Below are 15,724 nucleotides of genomic sequence, written 5' to 3'. Positions count from 1 at the left end.
TCACTATCTGGAAATGACATGATACTTTATATAGAAAAACCAGACTCCACCAGTAAACTGCTGGAACTGATAAATTCAATAACATCACAGGATACATCAACATATCAAAATTGGTTGAATGTCTGTACATCAATAATGAAGCAGTAGAAAGTGAAATTAAGAAAACAATTCCATTTACAATTGCACCAAAAATAAGATACCTAGGAGTAAACCTAAGCAAAGAGGTGAAAGACCTGTACTGTGGAAATAACAAAACACTGATAAAAGAATTTGAAGACAACAAAAGAAATCAAAAGACATCCAAGCTCACAAAATGGAAGAACACATTTTGTTGAAATGTCTACACTACCCAAAGCAATCTACATATTTAATGCAACCCCTATCAAAATACCAAAAGCAATTTTTCAGAAAGCTAGAACAAACAATCCTAAAATATGTATGGAACCATAAAAGTCTCCGAATAGCCAAAGCAACCTGGAAAAAGAAAAGCAGAGCTGGAGCCATCACGGTTCTAGACTTCCAGTCCAGTAGTCCATATTACAAAACTATAGTAATCAAAAGAGTATGGTACTGGCATAAAAATAGACACATGAATCATATAAAATCATATAAATAAAAACCATATAAAATATAAACCATATAAAAATCATATTAAAAAAAACCCCAAAATGAACTGACAACTATATGTTCAATTAATCTTCAACAAAGCAGGAAAGAATATCCTATGGGGGGGGGGCGGTGTCTCTTCAACAAATGGTGTTGAGAAAACTGTACCACTTTCTGACACCATACACAAAAATAAACTAAAAATGGATTGTAAACCGAAATGTAAATGTGAGACTTAAAACTATAAAATTCTGAAAGAGAACACTGGCAGTAACTTCTCTGACATTGGTCATACCAACTTTTTTCTAGATAGATCCCCTAAGGCAAGAGAAAGAAAAACAAAAATATACTATTGGGACTTCATCAAAATAAAAACAATCAACAAAACTAAAAGACAACCTACAGACATATGTAGGTTGATGACATATCTGATAAGGGGGTAGTATCCAAAATATATAAAGAACTTATATAATTCAACATCCAAGAAAGAAGTAATCCAATTAACAAATGGGCAGAAGATGTGAATATACATTTTTCCAAACAAGATAAGATAAATGAACAATAGACACATGAAAAGATGTTTAATATTATTCTTCATCAGGGAGATGAAAATCAAAACTATGATGAGATATCACTTTGCACCTGTCCAGAATGAGTAAAATAAAAAACACAAGAAACAACAGGTGTTGGCAAGGATGTGGAGAAAGGGGAATCCTCTTGCACTGTTGGTGGGAATGCAAATTGGTGCAGCCACTGTGCAAAACAATGTGGAGGTTCCTCAAAAAGTTAAAAATAGAGCTACTGTAACAGTGCAGCAATCACACTACTGGGTATTTACCCAAAGAATAGAAAAACACTAATCCAAAGGGATATATGCACCCTTATGTTTATAGCAGCATTATTTACAATAGCCAAGATATGAAAGCAGCCAAAGTATCCTTTGATGAATGGATAAAGAAGATATGGTGTGTATATATATATATATATATATATATATATATATGGTGTGTGTGTATATATATATATATATACACACACACACACAACAGACTATTATTCAGCCATAAAAATAATGAAATTTTGCTATTTCCAAAACCCAAATAGAGGAAGAGATATAATGCTAAGCAACATAAGTCAGAGAAAGACAAACACCATATTATTTCACTTATATGTGTAATTTAAGAAACAAATGATTAAGGGCAAAAGAGAGAGAGAGAGAGACAGAAACCAAGAAACAGATTCTTAACTATAAAGAACAAACTGATGGTTACCAGAGAGGAGGTGGGTGGGGGCATAGATTAAAGCAGCAATAGGAATTATTCAGTGCACTTGTGATGAACACTGGGTGATATATGGAAGTGTTGAATCACCATACTGTACACCTGAAACTAATATAACACTGTCTGTTAAGTAACTGGAATTAAAATAAAACCTAAAAATTAAAAAAAATTAGTTAAGGGGATTTGCAAAATAAAGACAATGTAAAATATGATTACATACACACAAAATCGGGGGGGGCAATAAAAATGAAGGTGTTTAGAATGTGTTTGAACTTAAGTAACCATCAACTTAATATGGGCTGCTATATACTTAGGATGTTATATATGAATCTCATGGTAACTGCACAGCAAAACCTAGAATAGATACACAATAAACAAAGAGAAAGAAAGCCAAGCATAACACTACAGAAAGTTATCAATCACAAAGAAAGAGAGCAAGAGAAGAAGAAAGGAACAGAGAAGAACTACAAAAACAACCAGAAAACAATGAACAAAATGGCAATAAGAATAAAAATATCAATAATTACTTTAAATATAAATGGTCTACATGTTCCAGCAAAAGAAATAAGGTGATGGTATTGGAATGGATAAAAAGAAATTAAGACCCATCTATATATTGCCTACCATAGACTCACTTCAGACCTAAAGACACATACAGATGGAAAGTAAAGGGATGGCAAGAGGTATTCCATGTAAATGGAAGGGAAGAAAAACTGGGGTAGCAATACTTATATCAGACAAAGACTTTAAAACAGAGTGGAACAAAAGACAAGGAAAGGCATTACACAATGATAAAGGAGTCAATCAAATAAGAGGATATAAAAATTGTAAATATCTATGTACCCAACAGTGGTGTACCTGAATACATAAAGCAAATATTAGTAACATAAAGGAAGAAACTGACAGTAATACAATAATAATAGGAGACTTTAACACCCTAGTTACACCAATGGATAGATCATCCAGGCAGAAAATCAATAAGGAAACAATGTCTTGGAACAACAAATTATACCAAATGGACTTAAAAGACATACAAAATAATCTGAAAACAACAGAACACCCATTCTTTTCAAATGCACATGGAATATTCTCTAAGATCACATGTTAGGTCACAAAACAAGTCTCAGTAAGTTTAATAAGACTGAGATCACATCATGCATCTTTTCCAACCACAATGGTATTAAAATAGAAATAAATTATAACAACAACAAACACAAACAAATAAGAGCACAAATATGTGAAGGCTAAACAATATGCTATTTAACAACCAATGAGGTAATCAAAAAATCAAAAAGGAGATTAAAAAATACATGGAAAATGAAAATGGAAACACAATAGTCAAAAACATTTGTAATGCAGTGAAAGCAGTTTTAAGAGGTAAATTTAGATTCTGTGTCTCCCTCTCTCTCTGCTCCTCCCCTGTTCATGCTCTGTCTCTCTCTGTCTCAAAAATAAATAAACGTTAAAAAAATTATAAAAAAAAAAAAAAACTCTTAAAAAAAAAAAAGAGGTAAATTTATAGCAATGCAGGCTTACTTCAAGAAACAAGAAAAACCTCAAATGAACAATCTCTCCTAACACCTAAATGAAGTAGACAAAGAAGAATAAACACAACTCAAAATGAGTATAAGAAAGGAAGTAATAAAGATCAAAGAAAAATAAATTAAAAGGAAACTAAAAGTAATAGAAAACATCAATGAAACCAAGAGCTGGTTCTTCAAAAGATAAACAAAATCATTAAGACTTAGGCCAGATTGGAGGGGAAAAGGAGAAAGGAATAAGAAATGAAAAAAAAGAAGTAACAACTGACATCACAGAAATACAAATGACTGTAAGAGACTACTACAAAAATGTATATGCTAACAAACTGGATAATACAAAAGAAATAGATAAATTTCTAGAATATTCAATTTTCCAATATTCAATCTGGAAGAAACATAAAATATGAAAGATAATGAAATTGGATCAGTAAGCAAAAAATTTCCAACAAAAGTCCAGGGCCAGATAGATTCACAGGTGAATTCTACCAAACATTTAAGGAAGAGTTAATACCTATTCTCTATAAACTATTCCAAGAATAGAAGAGGAAAGAAAACTTCCAAATACATTCTACATGGCCAGCATTATCCTGATACCAAAACCTGATAAAGCACTACACAAAAGGAAAGCTAGTGGCCAATATCCCTAATGAATTCAAAAATCCTCAATATTAGCAAACAACATTGAACAATATATTAAAATAATCATTCACCAAAATCAAGTGGGATTTACTCTGGGGATGCAAGAATGGTTCAATATCTGCAAATTGATCAGTGTGATACACCATATTAACAAAATGAAAGACAAAAATCACATGATCATCCCAATACATACAGAAAATTATTTGAAAATATTCAACATCTGTTCATAATAAAAAAAGTACTCTCAACAAAATGAATTTAGAAGGAACATGTATCGATATAATTAAGGTCACAAATGGCAAACTCACAGCTAACATCATACTAAGTGGTGAAAAAGTGAGAACTTTTCTTCTGAGATCAGAAACATGACAAAGTGGTGCCTGGGTGGCTCAGTTAGTTGAGCATCTGACTTTGGCTCAAGTCATGATCTCACAGTTTGTGGGTTTGAGCTCCATCTCAGGCTCTGTGCTAACAGCTCAGAGCCTGGAGCCTGCTTCGTATTCTGTGTCTCCTTCTCTCTCTCTGTCCCTCCCCTGCTTGTGTTCTGTCCCTCACTGTCAAAAAATAAACACTAAAAAATTAAAAAAAATATATATGACAAAGATGTCCACTCTGTTTTATTCAACATAGTATTGGAAGTCATATCCACGTCAATCAGACAGGAAATAAAAGGCATTCAAATTGGTAAGGAAGAAGTAAAACTTCCATTACTTGTAGATGATGGGACATTATATTTGAAAACACTAAAGACCACCAAAAAACTACTAGATATATAAATGAGTTCAGTGAAGTTGCAAAACACAAAATCAATATACAGAAATCTATTGTATTTCTATACACTAATAATGAAATAGAAGGACAAAATAAGGAAACAGTTCAATTTATAGTTGCACCAATAGAATAAAATACCTAGAAATAAGTAAGGAGCTGAAAGACTGGTACTGTGAAAACTATAAAATAATGAAGAAAAAAAATTGAAGATGACACATATGAATGGAAAGATAAAACATTCTCATGGATTGGACGAATTGATATTGTTAAAATGTCCACACTACCAAAAGCAATCTGCCAATTCAATGCAATCTCTATCAAAACACCAATATTATTTTTCACAGAACTGGAAAAAATAATTCTAAATTCTGTATAGAAACACAAAAGACCCTGGATAACCAAAGCAATCTTGAGAAAGAAAAAAACAAGCTGGAGGTATCACAATCACTGATTTCTAGTTTTATTACAAAGCTATAGTAATCAAAACGTATGGTATTGGCACAAAAATGGACTAGTACATCAAGTGAACAGGATACAGAGTCCAGAAGTAGACGCATGCTTATATAGTCAATTAATATGAAAAAGGCAGGGACAATATATTGGGGAATATATTGGAGAAAAGACAGTCTTCAAAAAATAGTGCTGGGAAAACTAAATAGCTATGTGCAAAAACAATGAAACAGGAACACTTTTCTTACACCATACACAAAAACAAACTCAAAGTGTATTCAAGACCTAAATGTGAGACATGAAACCATCAAACTCCTAGAAGAACACATAGGCGGTACTTTTTCCAACACTGGCCTTGGCAATATTTTTCTAGTTATGTCTCCTCAGGCAAGGGAAATGAAAGCAAACACAAACTATTGGGACTACACCAAAAAAAAAAAAAATCATTTGGGGCACTTGGGTGGCTCAGTTGGTTAAGCCTCTGACACTTGATTTTGGCTCATGCAGTGATCTCATGGTTAGTGAGATCAGAGCTCTGTGCCAGGCTCTGTGCTGACAGTGAGGTTCTCTTGAGATTCTCTCTCTCTCTCTCTCTCTCTCTCTCTCTCTCTCTCTCCCTCTCTCTCTCTCTCTCTCAAAACAAATAAATAAATTTAAAACAAATCCTTTGCACAGTGAAGGAAACTATCAAACAAACAAACAAAAACAACATACTGAATAGGAACATATATTTACAAATGATATAGCCAATAAGGGGTTACTATCCAAAATATACAAAAAAAAACCTCATATAACTTAAATAATAAAAAAAATAAAAACAGTCCAAATGAAAAATGGGCAGGGGACCTGAATAGACTTTTTAAAAAAATTTTTTATTTATTTTTGATAGAGAGAGACAGACAGCAAATGGGTAAGGGGCAGAGAGGAAGGGAGACAGAATCTGCAGCAGGCTCCAGGCTCTGAGCTGTTAGCACAGAGCCTGATGCAGGGCTCGAACTCACAGACCACGAGATCATGACCTGAGCCGAAGTCGGATGCTTAACCGACTTAGCCACCCAGGAGCCCCAATTTTTTAAAGAAGATGTACAAATGGCCAACAGACACAAGAAAAGATGCTCCCTATCACTAATCATGAGAGTAATGGTAACCAAAACCACAATGAGATATAACCTAACACCTGTCAGAATGGCTTGAATCAGAAAGACGAAATAATAAATGTTTGGATATGGAAAAAAAGGCACATTTGTACACTGTTGGTGGGAATGTAAATTGGTACAGCCACTATAGAAAACAGTATGGAGGTTTCTTTAAAAATTACAAATAGAAATTACCATAGAAAATAGAAAATACCATAGGGTATTTCTATGGTCCTGTACTTTTCCTACAGGGTATTTACCCAAAGAAAATGAAAATATTAATTCAGAAAGGTATACGCACTCCTATTTTTCCTGCAGCATTATTTGCAATAGCCAAGATATGGAAGCGATCCAAGCATCCATCAATAGATGAATAGACAAAGAAGATGTGATACACACACACACACGTTACTCAGTCATAAAAAAGATGCAATCTTGCCATTTGCAACAACATGGATGGACGTAGAGTATATTATGCTAAGTGAAACAAAAGAGAGAAAGACAAACACTGTATGATTTCACTTATAGGTGGAATCTAAAACACACACACACACACACACACACACACACACAGACCCCTAACAAAATAATCAGAGACAGATCCACAAATACAGAGAATAAAGTGATGGTTGCCAGAAGGGAGGTGAGATGGGGATACTGGTAAAATGGGTGAAGGGGAGTGAGAAACACAGGTTTCTAGTTATGGAATAAATAAATCATGGGGATGAAAGTCTCAGGTTTCTAGTTATGGAATAAATAAATCATGGGGATGAAAGTCTCAGCATAGGGAATATAATCAATTGTATTGTAATAGCATTGTATGGCAATAGATGGTAGCTGTACTTGTGGTGAACATTGCATAAATACAGAATTGTCAAATCACCATGTTGTACACTTGAAATTAATGTAATGTCATGTGTCGAATATATTTCAATAAAGAAACTTAAAAGGTAGGCACTGTATAGCAAAATCAGTACTTGTATTTTTTTTTTCTATGAACAGAAGAGCTAATGAGAGAGCTGGTGTAAAGGGAGGTAGACGGTGGCCTTTTAATGGCCAGATGTGACATGGAAGGGACAGAAAAGGGTCAAGGGCTGAAATCAAAAACTAGCCAAGTGATACCTAGACTGAGGTACTGAGTGTCTGCACTAAGGCAGAAATTAAGTTCGGGAAGAATGGGGTGATTACATGTTTTCTGAGCCCAGTGCTCAGCATTTTACAGTTGACTGTACCCTGAAAGTTCCTTTTCTTAGCCTAAATCCTTTTCCTTACAGATCAGAAGTTACAGTTGGTCTCAAAAGACAGCTTTGTTCCTTGCTATACAATTAAACTTGGGTTTCTTTTCTGAGCTGCTGCCATCTGCACACCTTATGTTATTGGGACACAAGACTGGTACATGCTATTTCTTACTGAGAATGACATCAGAAATATGGAGTCACCCTCTGCAGGACAGTGCTTCTGCCACTGCCCATGAAATAGAAGTCAAGGACTGAACAGGAAAAAGACATGAGGCATAATTAGTTTTATCCTCCATGAAGAAGTTATTTCACAAATAATGAGGCAGAACCTCTCCAATTTTAATAATAATGGACTGTATATCATTGAGATGACTGAATCAAATTAATGTTAGCTACTGGTAAAAAATAAAACAACATTATAATAAATGCAAAGGTTTTTTTTTTTTTTTTGCCCTCCAGATGCAATTTAAACATATGATTTGAGAAGAGTCAAGTTTCAATTCCTAACCAGCTATCTTCTTTCCTTTAGAGAATATAGTACATAGGGCTTTTTACAGTATACAGCTAAAACTATTCTTCCCTGAAGTAGAAAATGCTGGGGCAACAATAATAATGATAATGCATACGGTTAAGTAGAGAACTCAGGTGAGAGTCCACCAAAAAATGGCTCAAGTCAGCTTCCAATTCACGCCCTCGTCTGTTTCTCTGGCCGTTAATTACTGGGTTCCTCCCTTTGCCCTCACAAAGAGGCATGAAACTACTCATCAGGTGGTAGGACAAATGATAATCAGTGTTATCCTAGACATTTCATTACTCAAATAAGCATAAAATGATTATATGAAATCCCTAGGAAATTGAAGTGGCCTTCTTTTTGCTTTTAAAACTATACTTTGACTAATAGAAAGTCTGCTTTATTTAACATCATCTAACAAGACCCCCTCAAATATATCTCTCTTCCATGACCACTGTTACATATAATCTAGAGCATTATAAAATGTTCTTCTGATCTAAACTAGCAACTTGACTAGATTCATTATTCACTTTGAACTAATGAGATTATTTTTACAAGTGATGTTATTAACGGATTGCATAATATCTATCAGATAAAATACTAATACCATGTTGAAAGCAAGCAAATTAAGTCATTACAGGCCTAGAAAAGCAACGACTGAGACTGCCAGAATAGTCTGATTTGTAGTAAATTCATACTTAGCTATGAAGTATCCTTAAGTAGTAGCTCAGACTGTTTTTTCCTACTATTATTTTTCGTGTGTGAAATAAATCTGTGAAGCCGACAAAGACTAACCGGATGTACAAATTTGAGCTTCTAATGAATACAATGACATTTAAAAAGTCTCAAAGGTCACCTTCATATTACTAAAGTAATTCCACTGAAGTCAAAAACAATTTAAAAATATTTAGAGAAAGGCCCAGGCAATGTCATTAGTATATATTGGCCAGAGGCAAAGGGTAAGGGGGATGAGGCAGAGATATTCCATATTTTATTACATAAAATCAATTGTAGCCTTCTCCTATTAGAAGCATTCAATAATCCTTAAAAATATTGTCACCCATAAGGTGATATTTTGGCATTACCATATATCTTACATAGTTTTATAAACAAATATCATGTTTAATCATTAAAATATCTTGATCATGTGTATTTGTGTTTCCAATGGAAAAAAAATTGTAATATAATGGTAGCTTACATTTGTATAGCAGCATAATTTACAACTGCTTTACCTCATTGGATTTTAAAGCTCTCCTATGAAGATTATAAGAAAAGCATTATTTCCCCATTTTGCAAATAAACAAAGACAGTAAGAGGCTGGTCTAAAATCACCTGTATTCAGCTTCAAAATCCAGGGATTTTTTTCATTGAGCTTTGCTCTCCCTTGATTTGCCCTTTGTGTAGTAGGAAGGGCAGAAATGTCACCTCCCTTTAAAGAGGAGATTAAAATTGCAGTGGCAGAAACAGCAATGACCCCGGTGAGGCAAAGCCTCCCGACAAAATTCTGACTGATCTCTTGATTTATTAAAAGCACTGCTTACAGCAAAAGGGAATAACACTTATACAATTTTTAATTTTCCTGTCAAAATTATGGGATCAGATTGTGGAAACTGAATCTTTGTATGTAAGGGTAAAACATGAGCTGAGATCAATGCTTGATCATGACTTCGCATTCAACCTATTACATGTATGTATGCACACACAGCTGTATAGATGTACATTTTTTTTCCCAAAGGAATATAAACAAATCATTCACCTTATCTTGAAAACAGTGTTTAAAAACATTGCAAAACAGCACAGAACAAAAATGAGTCACTCAACTCCCAGGGGTTAAATTTTATGAATGACTTAGTATAATTAAAACAATAATAATCACAAAAATGAATCTGTCCTCCTTGACTATCTGCTAAGAATTAGGTCCATATCATTTTGACTTACACATGTAAATTTTATAATACCACTACCTTGCTTTGATGTAATATTTTAATTTTTCAGCAGGCTCTCACATGCTAATATACACTGTTACGCTTCTGGGTTTAATGAGAAAATCATCTTCCTGTCTCTGGGCCTCACCTTGTGAAGTCTGTCATTTCCATCATGATCATACACATCTGCTTGGCCAGCACAATTATATCATTGCCGCTGTCATCCCATTTGGCCACTTCGGCATCCAGCTTGCTTTTCTCTTGGTGGAATATCTCCACCTGCTCAGCTATTTTTGCCTTCTCCTCCTGCGGTAGTTGTGCCATGATGGCCTGTGTGGGTTACAGAATACGTGTGACTAATATTGACAAAGTAAAGTAGGGTGACTCTGCTTTAAGTTAATGGCAAAGCCAGACCCCGACAAGGTTTATAGGCTGCCCCACCATTCCAGAAAGTACGTTTTCTCCATCCCCAGGAAAGCAAAAGCATAGACTGGTAACATCCCCCAAATCCCCGTCCCTATTCCTATACACACACAAAAATAGAGAGATCCAAAAGGTATGTGCACATTGACAGTAACAGAACTTCTGTGTTGCTTTGATGACATATGTTTGTTCAAAAGAATCTATTCTTGACAATTTTTATATTTGGTCTCAAGAAACTTTTACCAGATGAAAGAATGTACCTCTTTCAACACTGAAATCTGTTCAGAGAAGGAAAAAAAAGAAAAAAGGCTTTCTGTCGCTGGAAAGAAGAGGAATTTTAAACAATATCTGAGCATCCAAGTGGGGTGGAGAGAATTTCCATGAGTGTTAATGAAGGAATGCATGATTAGATACCAAACAATCCCCTAACCCAAGGCATTTCAGGGATGGCATACCTATTCCCAGCCCTCTCCCATCTTCCCTGTGGAAATTCTGAGATAACCATGACTCCCTACAGAGCCTATTAGTATGCAGAAGTAGAAGGTATGATGGGATAAGATATAGGTTTAGGAAGTAAAGGTCGATTTTCAAAAGTTGCTAGGTAAGGGAATGTAGAAAAGCAAGAACTACAGCTGATTCTCATTATTCATGGAATCTTTCTATACAAATTTGCCTACTCTCTAAAATTTATTGGCAGCCCAAAATCAATACTTGTGGTGCTTTCTCGTCATTCACAGACATGCAGAGTTGCAAAAAATTGGGTTCACCTGTCAGGCCTATTCACAGATATGGTTGAACAAGGAATTCTCTGTCTTTTCGTTTCAGCACTGAAAAACAGGTCCCTTCTGTCGTCTGTTTGGTGCCATATTTTCCACATATTTGTACTTTTTATTGGTAATTTTTCTATTTAACATAGCCCCCAACCATAGTGCTCAAATGCTTTCTAAGTGTCCCTAAGCACCGAAAGGCTGTGATGTGCCTTATGGAGAAATATACATGTATTAGACAAGGTTCATTCAGGCATGAGCTACAGTGCTCTTGTCCATGAGTTCAATGATAATGAATCAAAACTATAAAGCATATGAAAGGAAACATTCATTAAACAAGATTCTGTATTTATTGGTTGAAATAAAATGTTGAGACCAGGAGCTCTCAGGAACCTAACACTATTTCCTCTAAAAGCCATGACTCCATAGCTGCTAATTAAGTGTTCATGGTGATGTTATAGAATATAGGTACCACAAATAAAGACAATCAACTGCATTTGGTAAACACCATGTATGCATTGCCTTGAATGCAATGTCTGGAATCATTTCATTCCATCCTCATAGAACCATGTGCGACCTGTTTCATAGAAAGGAGCATGTGGATAAGTATGACAGCACTAGTAACCCTCTGGTTCTGGGATATGTGTGTTCAGTAATGAAAGCATGATTTGGGAAACTTAAAACTTTTGCAAAGGACAAGTAAAATAACACATACAATAAAGCCTTGCTTCCTAAATTATAAAGTTTGTCCTAATGTAAGTAAATTATTGGGAAGAAAGGTTGTTGATTTCTAGTAAAAATATCAATGGACATAAACTCAGCAAAACTGGGCTCAATGGGCTCTATCACTGACTTAGGTTAAGACTTAATCGCTACTGGATTATATTCTTAACTTCTTCAGATCTAAGAATAGTAAAAAATTACCTCAGGGTGTTATAGTTGACAGCAAATGAAATAACAAAGGTGTTGTGTTTTTTCCAAAAAGAGAAATGAAAGCATCTATGGGATTATTGTTAATATATTAGTATCATGACTATATTAGTTTTCCTTTCCAGCTACCCCTTGAGCTCATTACTTAGTTGCTATGAAAGAGAAGGGATGGGCCCAGAGTCTATGTTACTATACATAAATAGACAATTGACATGATTCCTTGAGTACAGAAATGTATACCAGGTACTGTGCTAAGAGGCTTATGTATGTAAAAACAACAACAACAACAACAACAACAACAACAAGAAAACAAAAAAAAAATCTACTTAAGCATTCTACAAGATTAATACTATTATTACCGCTATTTTATTAATGGTGATACTAAGACCCAGAGAAATTAAATTCTCAATATTACACAACTGATAAGCTGTATGTATAGGATTCAAACCCAGGTCAACTAACACCATACTTAACTACCGTGTACAAGTGGATCACCATGCACAACCATACAGGTTTGACACTACACAATGATCCCATTCCAGTGGGGCAAGTATTGCTGAAATCATAAGCATTGTTCACCAGGCTGGACATCCTAGAGATGAGACTTTGTTTGCCTGAGTAAGGGATCTCTTTGTATAATTAACATGAAGGTGTCCTCAGACAAGTAGCTGCACAGATACATCTTACTAATATATAGCCATGTGTACAAACTTCCATGCAGGCATGTGTGTGGCTTTATATAACTAATATGTGAGTGTCTGTGTATGTGTATGTGAGTGTCCATGTGCATATACACAAATTGCTATCCATATTTAAAAAGTCAGACTGGGACAAATACTATATGGTTAAAATAGTATTTTTGAAGAATATTTTAAAGTACTTTAAAAACTATCAAAAAGGTGGCTGATATACCAAAGAGTTGATTATAAATTCAAATATGAAATACTGTACTAATAACAAGACAGCTATCCCACTGCATTTGAGATAGGTATGGATTTGCAGAAGTTAAATATGCACTTTTTTCCTGAAGCATCCCTGTCTGATGATCTGATGCTGTCCTAGATTAATTTGTCGTCCTCATATAAAACTGATATTCATGTTTTACTTAGACCTCAGAAGTCCTAACTAGAATTATGTAAACCATTCATTAGGTGCTTTTCTGTAGAAGAATCTGTAAAACTACCCACCAGACCTTCAGACTCTATATTCAATACCCAGATGGAAAGCAATGAAACTTTCATTGTCTCAAAAGGGTTAATTTGTGCATTGAAGAGTGTACACTTTTCTTTGAACTCTATCACATGAGTTTCAGTTGTATAATTTAGGATTTGAGTATTAACTGCCTTGTTCTACTCTCTAATTCCTATTGATGCCCTACTTTTGACTTCTCTCAGAGCTTCCTTAGGGTAGAGGCCTCAGCATCCTGCAAACAGTAGAAGCTCAATATATATCTTCTGATTGACTGTGTAACCATTTTTCCACTCACTGCATCAACAGAGTTCAAGAGAAGTTACTAGAACTGACAAACATTTTCTAAGGGCACAATTCTGAAGAAAAAAAAATGGCCCCTTCAAAGCAGATTTGCAAAAGAACATGTTATTTTGACTCTAGGGGTGCTCAACCCACATAATGCACTTAATGGTGTGTGACTTGGGTGCAAGTGTCATTACATTTGCTTCTGCTTATGTAGCTATCGATGAGCCAAAGTCTTTTCCTAAATATTCTTAAAATGCTCCTGGCTTTTAAAAATTCATAATTGACCTTTTCTGAAACTGGAATCTTAAAAAAAGGTTATCTATAAACAGTAGATCACAAACTGCAAAATTTGCAAGTTAATCAAATTAAAATTCAACACATGCGTTTTAATTAGGTCTTATCAATGTAACTCAGCAGTTTGAAATGTTAACACATTAAAGTTTTAGCTGGAAAAAAAAAGATGACTACATTCCAATCAAGCTGAATAGAAAATATATAATATGCAATTGTTCATTCCCTCAAACTAAGGCAACATGAGAAAAATGATTTTCATGGCCAAGAGGAAAGGGAACAAATCAGCTTTTCTGTATCTGTGATGTGATCACCTGGGGTGGTCTTAGAGTTTCTGCTGGTTCTATGCATAGTAGCCAAGCACAGCTCCAGAGATTGGCTGATCTGGGGCCCCATATTGTGGCATCAGAGACTTTAATCCACAAAATTCCCTGCTTCCTGATCCCAGGCTCTCAGCTTTTCTTCTGAAGAGCCAACCATTTTTTTGTGATTGAAATTATAAACTCTACTTATTAAACCAAAGTGCAAATCACTGATACAAGCCAACAATCACTCTGCCCAGAATTTTTTCTTCAATCTAAATCTCAGGAGCTTTTGATATGATTATTTTTCCAATCTCAAAGAGAAAAAATTACTTTTGGAGTCTATGAGCCTCCAAACTGACAAGTGTTAGTTCCTTAAGCCAGAGTAAGAGTCTAACATTTAGGCTTAAAGTACATCTTTATAAATAAGTGATTAAAAGGGCTAAAACTCAATGTGTCAATTTGTGCTCACTTGGTTTTAAAGCAGAATAATAAATATAAGTAGTTAAAGATTGGGTCCTTTGACTTTTACCAGTCTCAGGCCCTGAAGTAAACAGGAAAATTGAGTTAATTATCTCATTAATTCAAGTAAAAACTTTCATGATTTCCTAAATTGTCCATGCTCTTTTAGGTTAAATTATTTGACCAGCCTTCTAATGAAAAACTGCCTTATGCTATAAGCATTATCATCATCTTTATCAACTTCATATTATGTGACACATATTATGATACAAATTTTATCATGCAGTTCTCCTAATCGGACATCATGAGATAGACAGTGGAGGAGGAGAGGGAGAGAGAGAAAGAAAGGGAGAGGGAGAGACAGATAAAGCATAGAGAGGCTAAGAAAGTTGCCCAAAGAGACACAGCTTGATCAAGACAATATTTAAAATCAGGTCTGTATGACTCCAAATTATATATTCCATCACTAAGGTTAAGTGCCCAAAAGTTTTCATTGACCAATTTTAACTACATCAACCTGTGAAGAAGCAGTTTTTAAGATGTCATGTCTAGGATCATAGGGTCTGATTCCTCCTACATTTTAGCAGGGTATGATAATTCTCTGCCTCTCCCTCTCTCAACAAAATACTGTAGAGAAGCATCAGATAGGGACACATAAAGGAAATAATCTAATTTCAGAATTTGGGAGCAATGTTAGAGTAGGTACTAAAAGCTTTTCTCCTACCTTAACCTCCTTATAGATTAATTTACCCTTTCAGAGAGGAAGAATTTATCTGAATGCAAACAAAAAATAAGGCCTTTAACAAGGAAGGACTGACTGATACAAAGGGCAACTACTTCTGTCAAAGACAACTTTGGTCTCCTTCACAATTTTGACCAAGTTAACATACTTCTCTGGTCAAAAGTTCGACCATCTGTCATCTCAGCAATTCAATGCACCCTCTTATTTCCAACTTACAGCCATAATTCTAGGTCT

The 15,724-nt window shown here is 34.8% G+C and overlaps 1 protein-coding gene across 3 annotated transcripts in view; it reads right to left on the bottom strand.

Annotated features, from left to right (window-relative positions):
- CTNNA2 (catenin alpha 2) overlaps positions 1 to 15,724 on the bottom strand; it is a 1,105,968-nt gene that overhangs the window by 60,947 nt on the left and 1,029,297 nt on the right. For all 3 annotated transcript variants that reach the window (XM_049651803.1, XM_049651801.1, XM_049651802.1), the window contains exon 15: positions 10,246 to 10,427. In XM_049651803.1, coding sequence (XP_049507760.1) covers positions 10,246 to 10,427 — 182 coding nt within the window. The remainder of the gene's footprint in view (positions 1 to 10,245; positions 10,428 to 15,724) is intronic.

This window comes from Panthera uncia, assembly GCF_023721935.1.
Source record: "Panthera uncia isolate 11264 chromosome A3 unlocalized genomic scaffold, Puncia_PCG_1.0 HiC_scaffold_11, whole genome shotgun sequence".
NCBI lineage: Eukaryota > Metazoa > Chordata > Mammalia > Carnivora > Felidae > Panthera > Panthera uncia.
The sequence above is the reverse complement of the archived record's forward strand: the minus strand, read 5'-3'. Positions and strand labels throughout refer to the sequence as shown.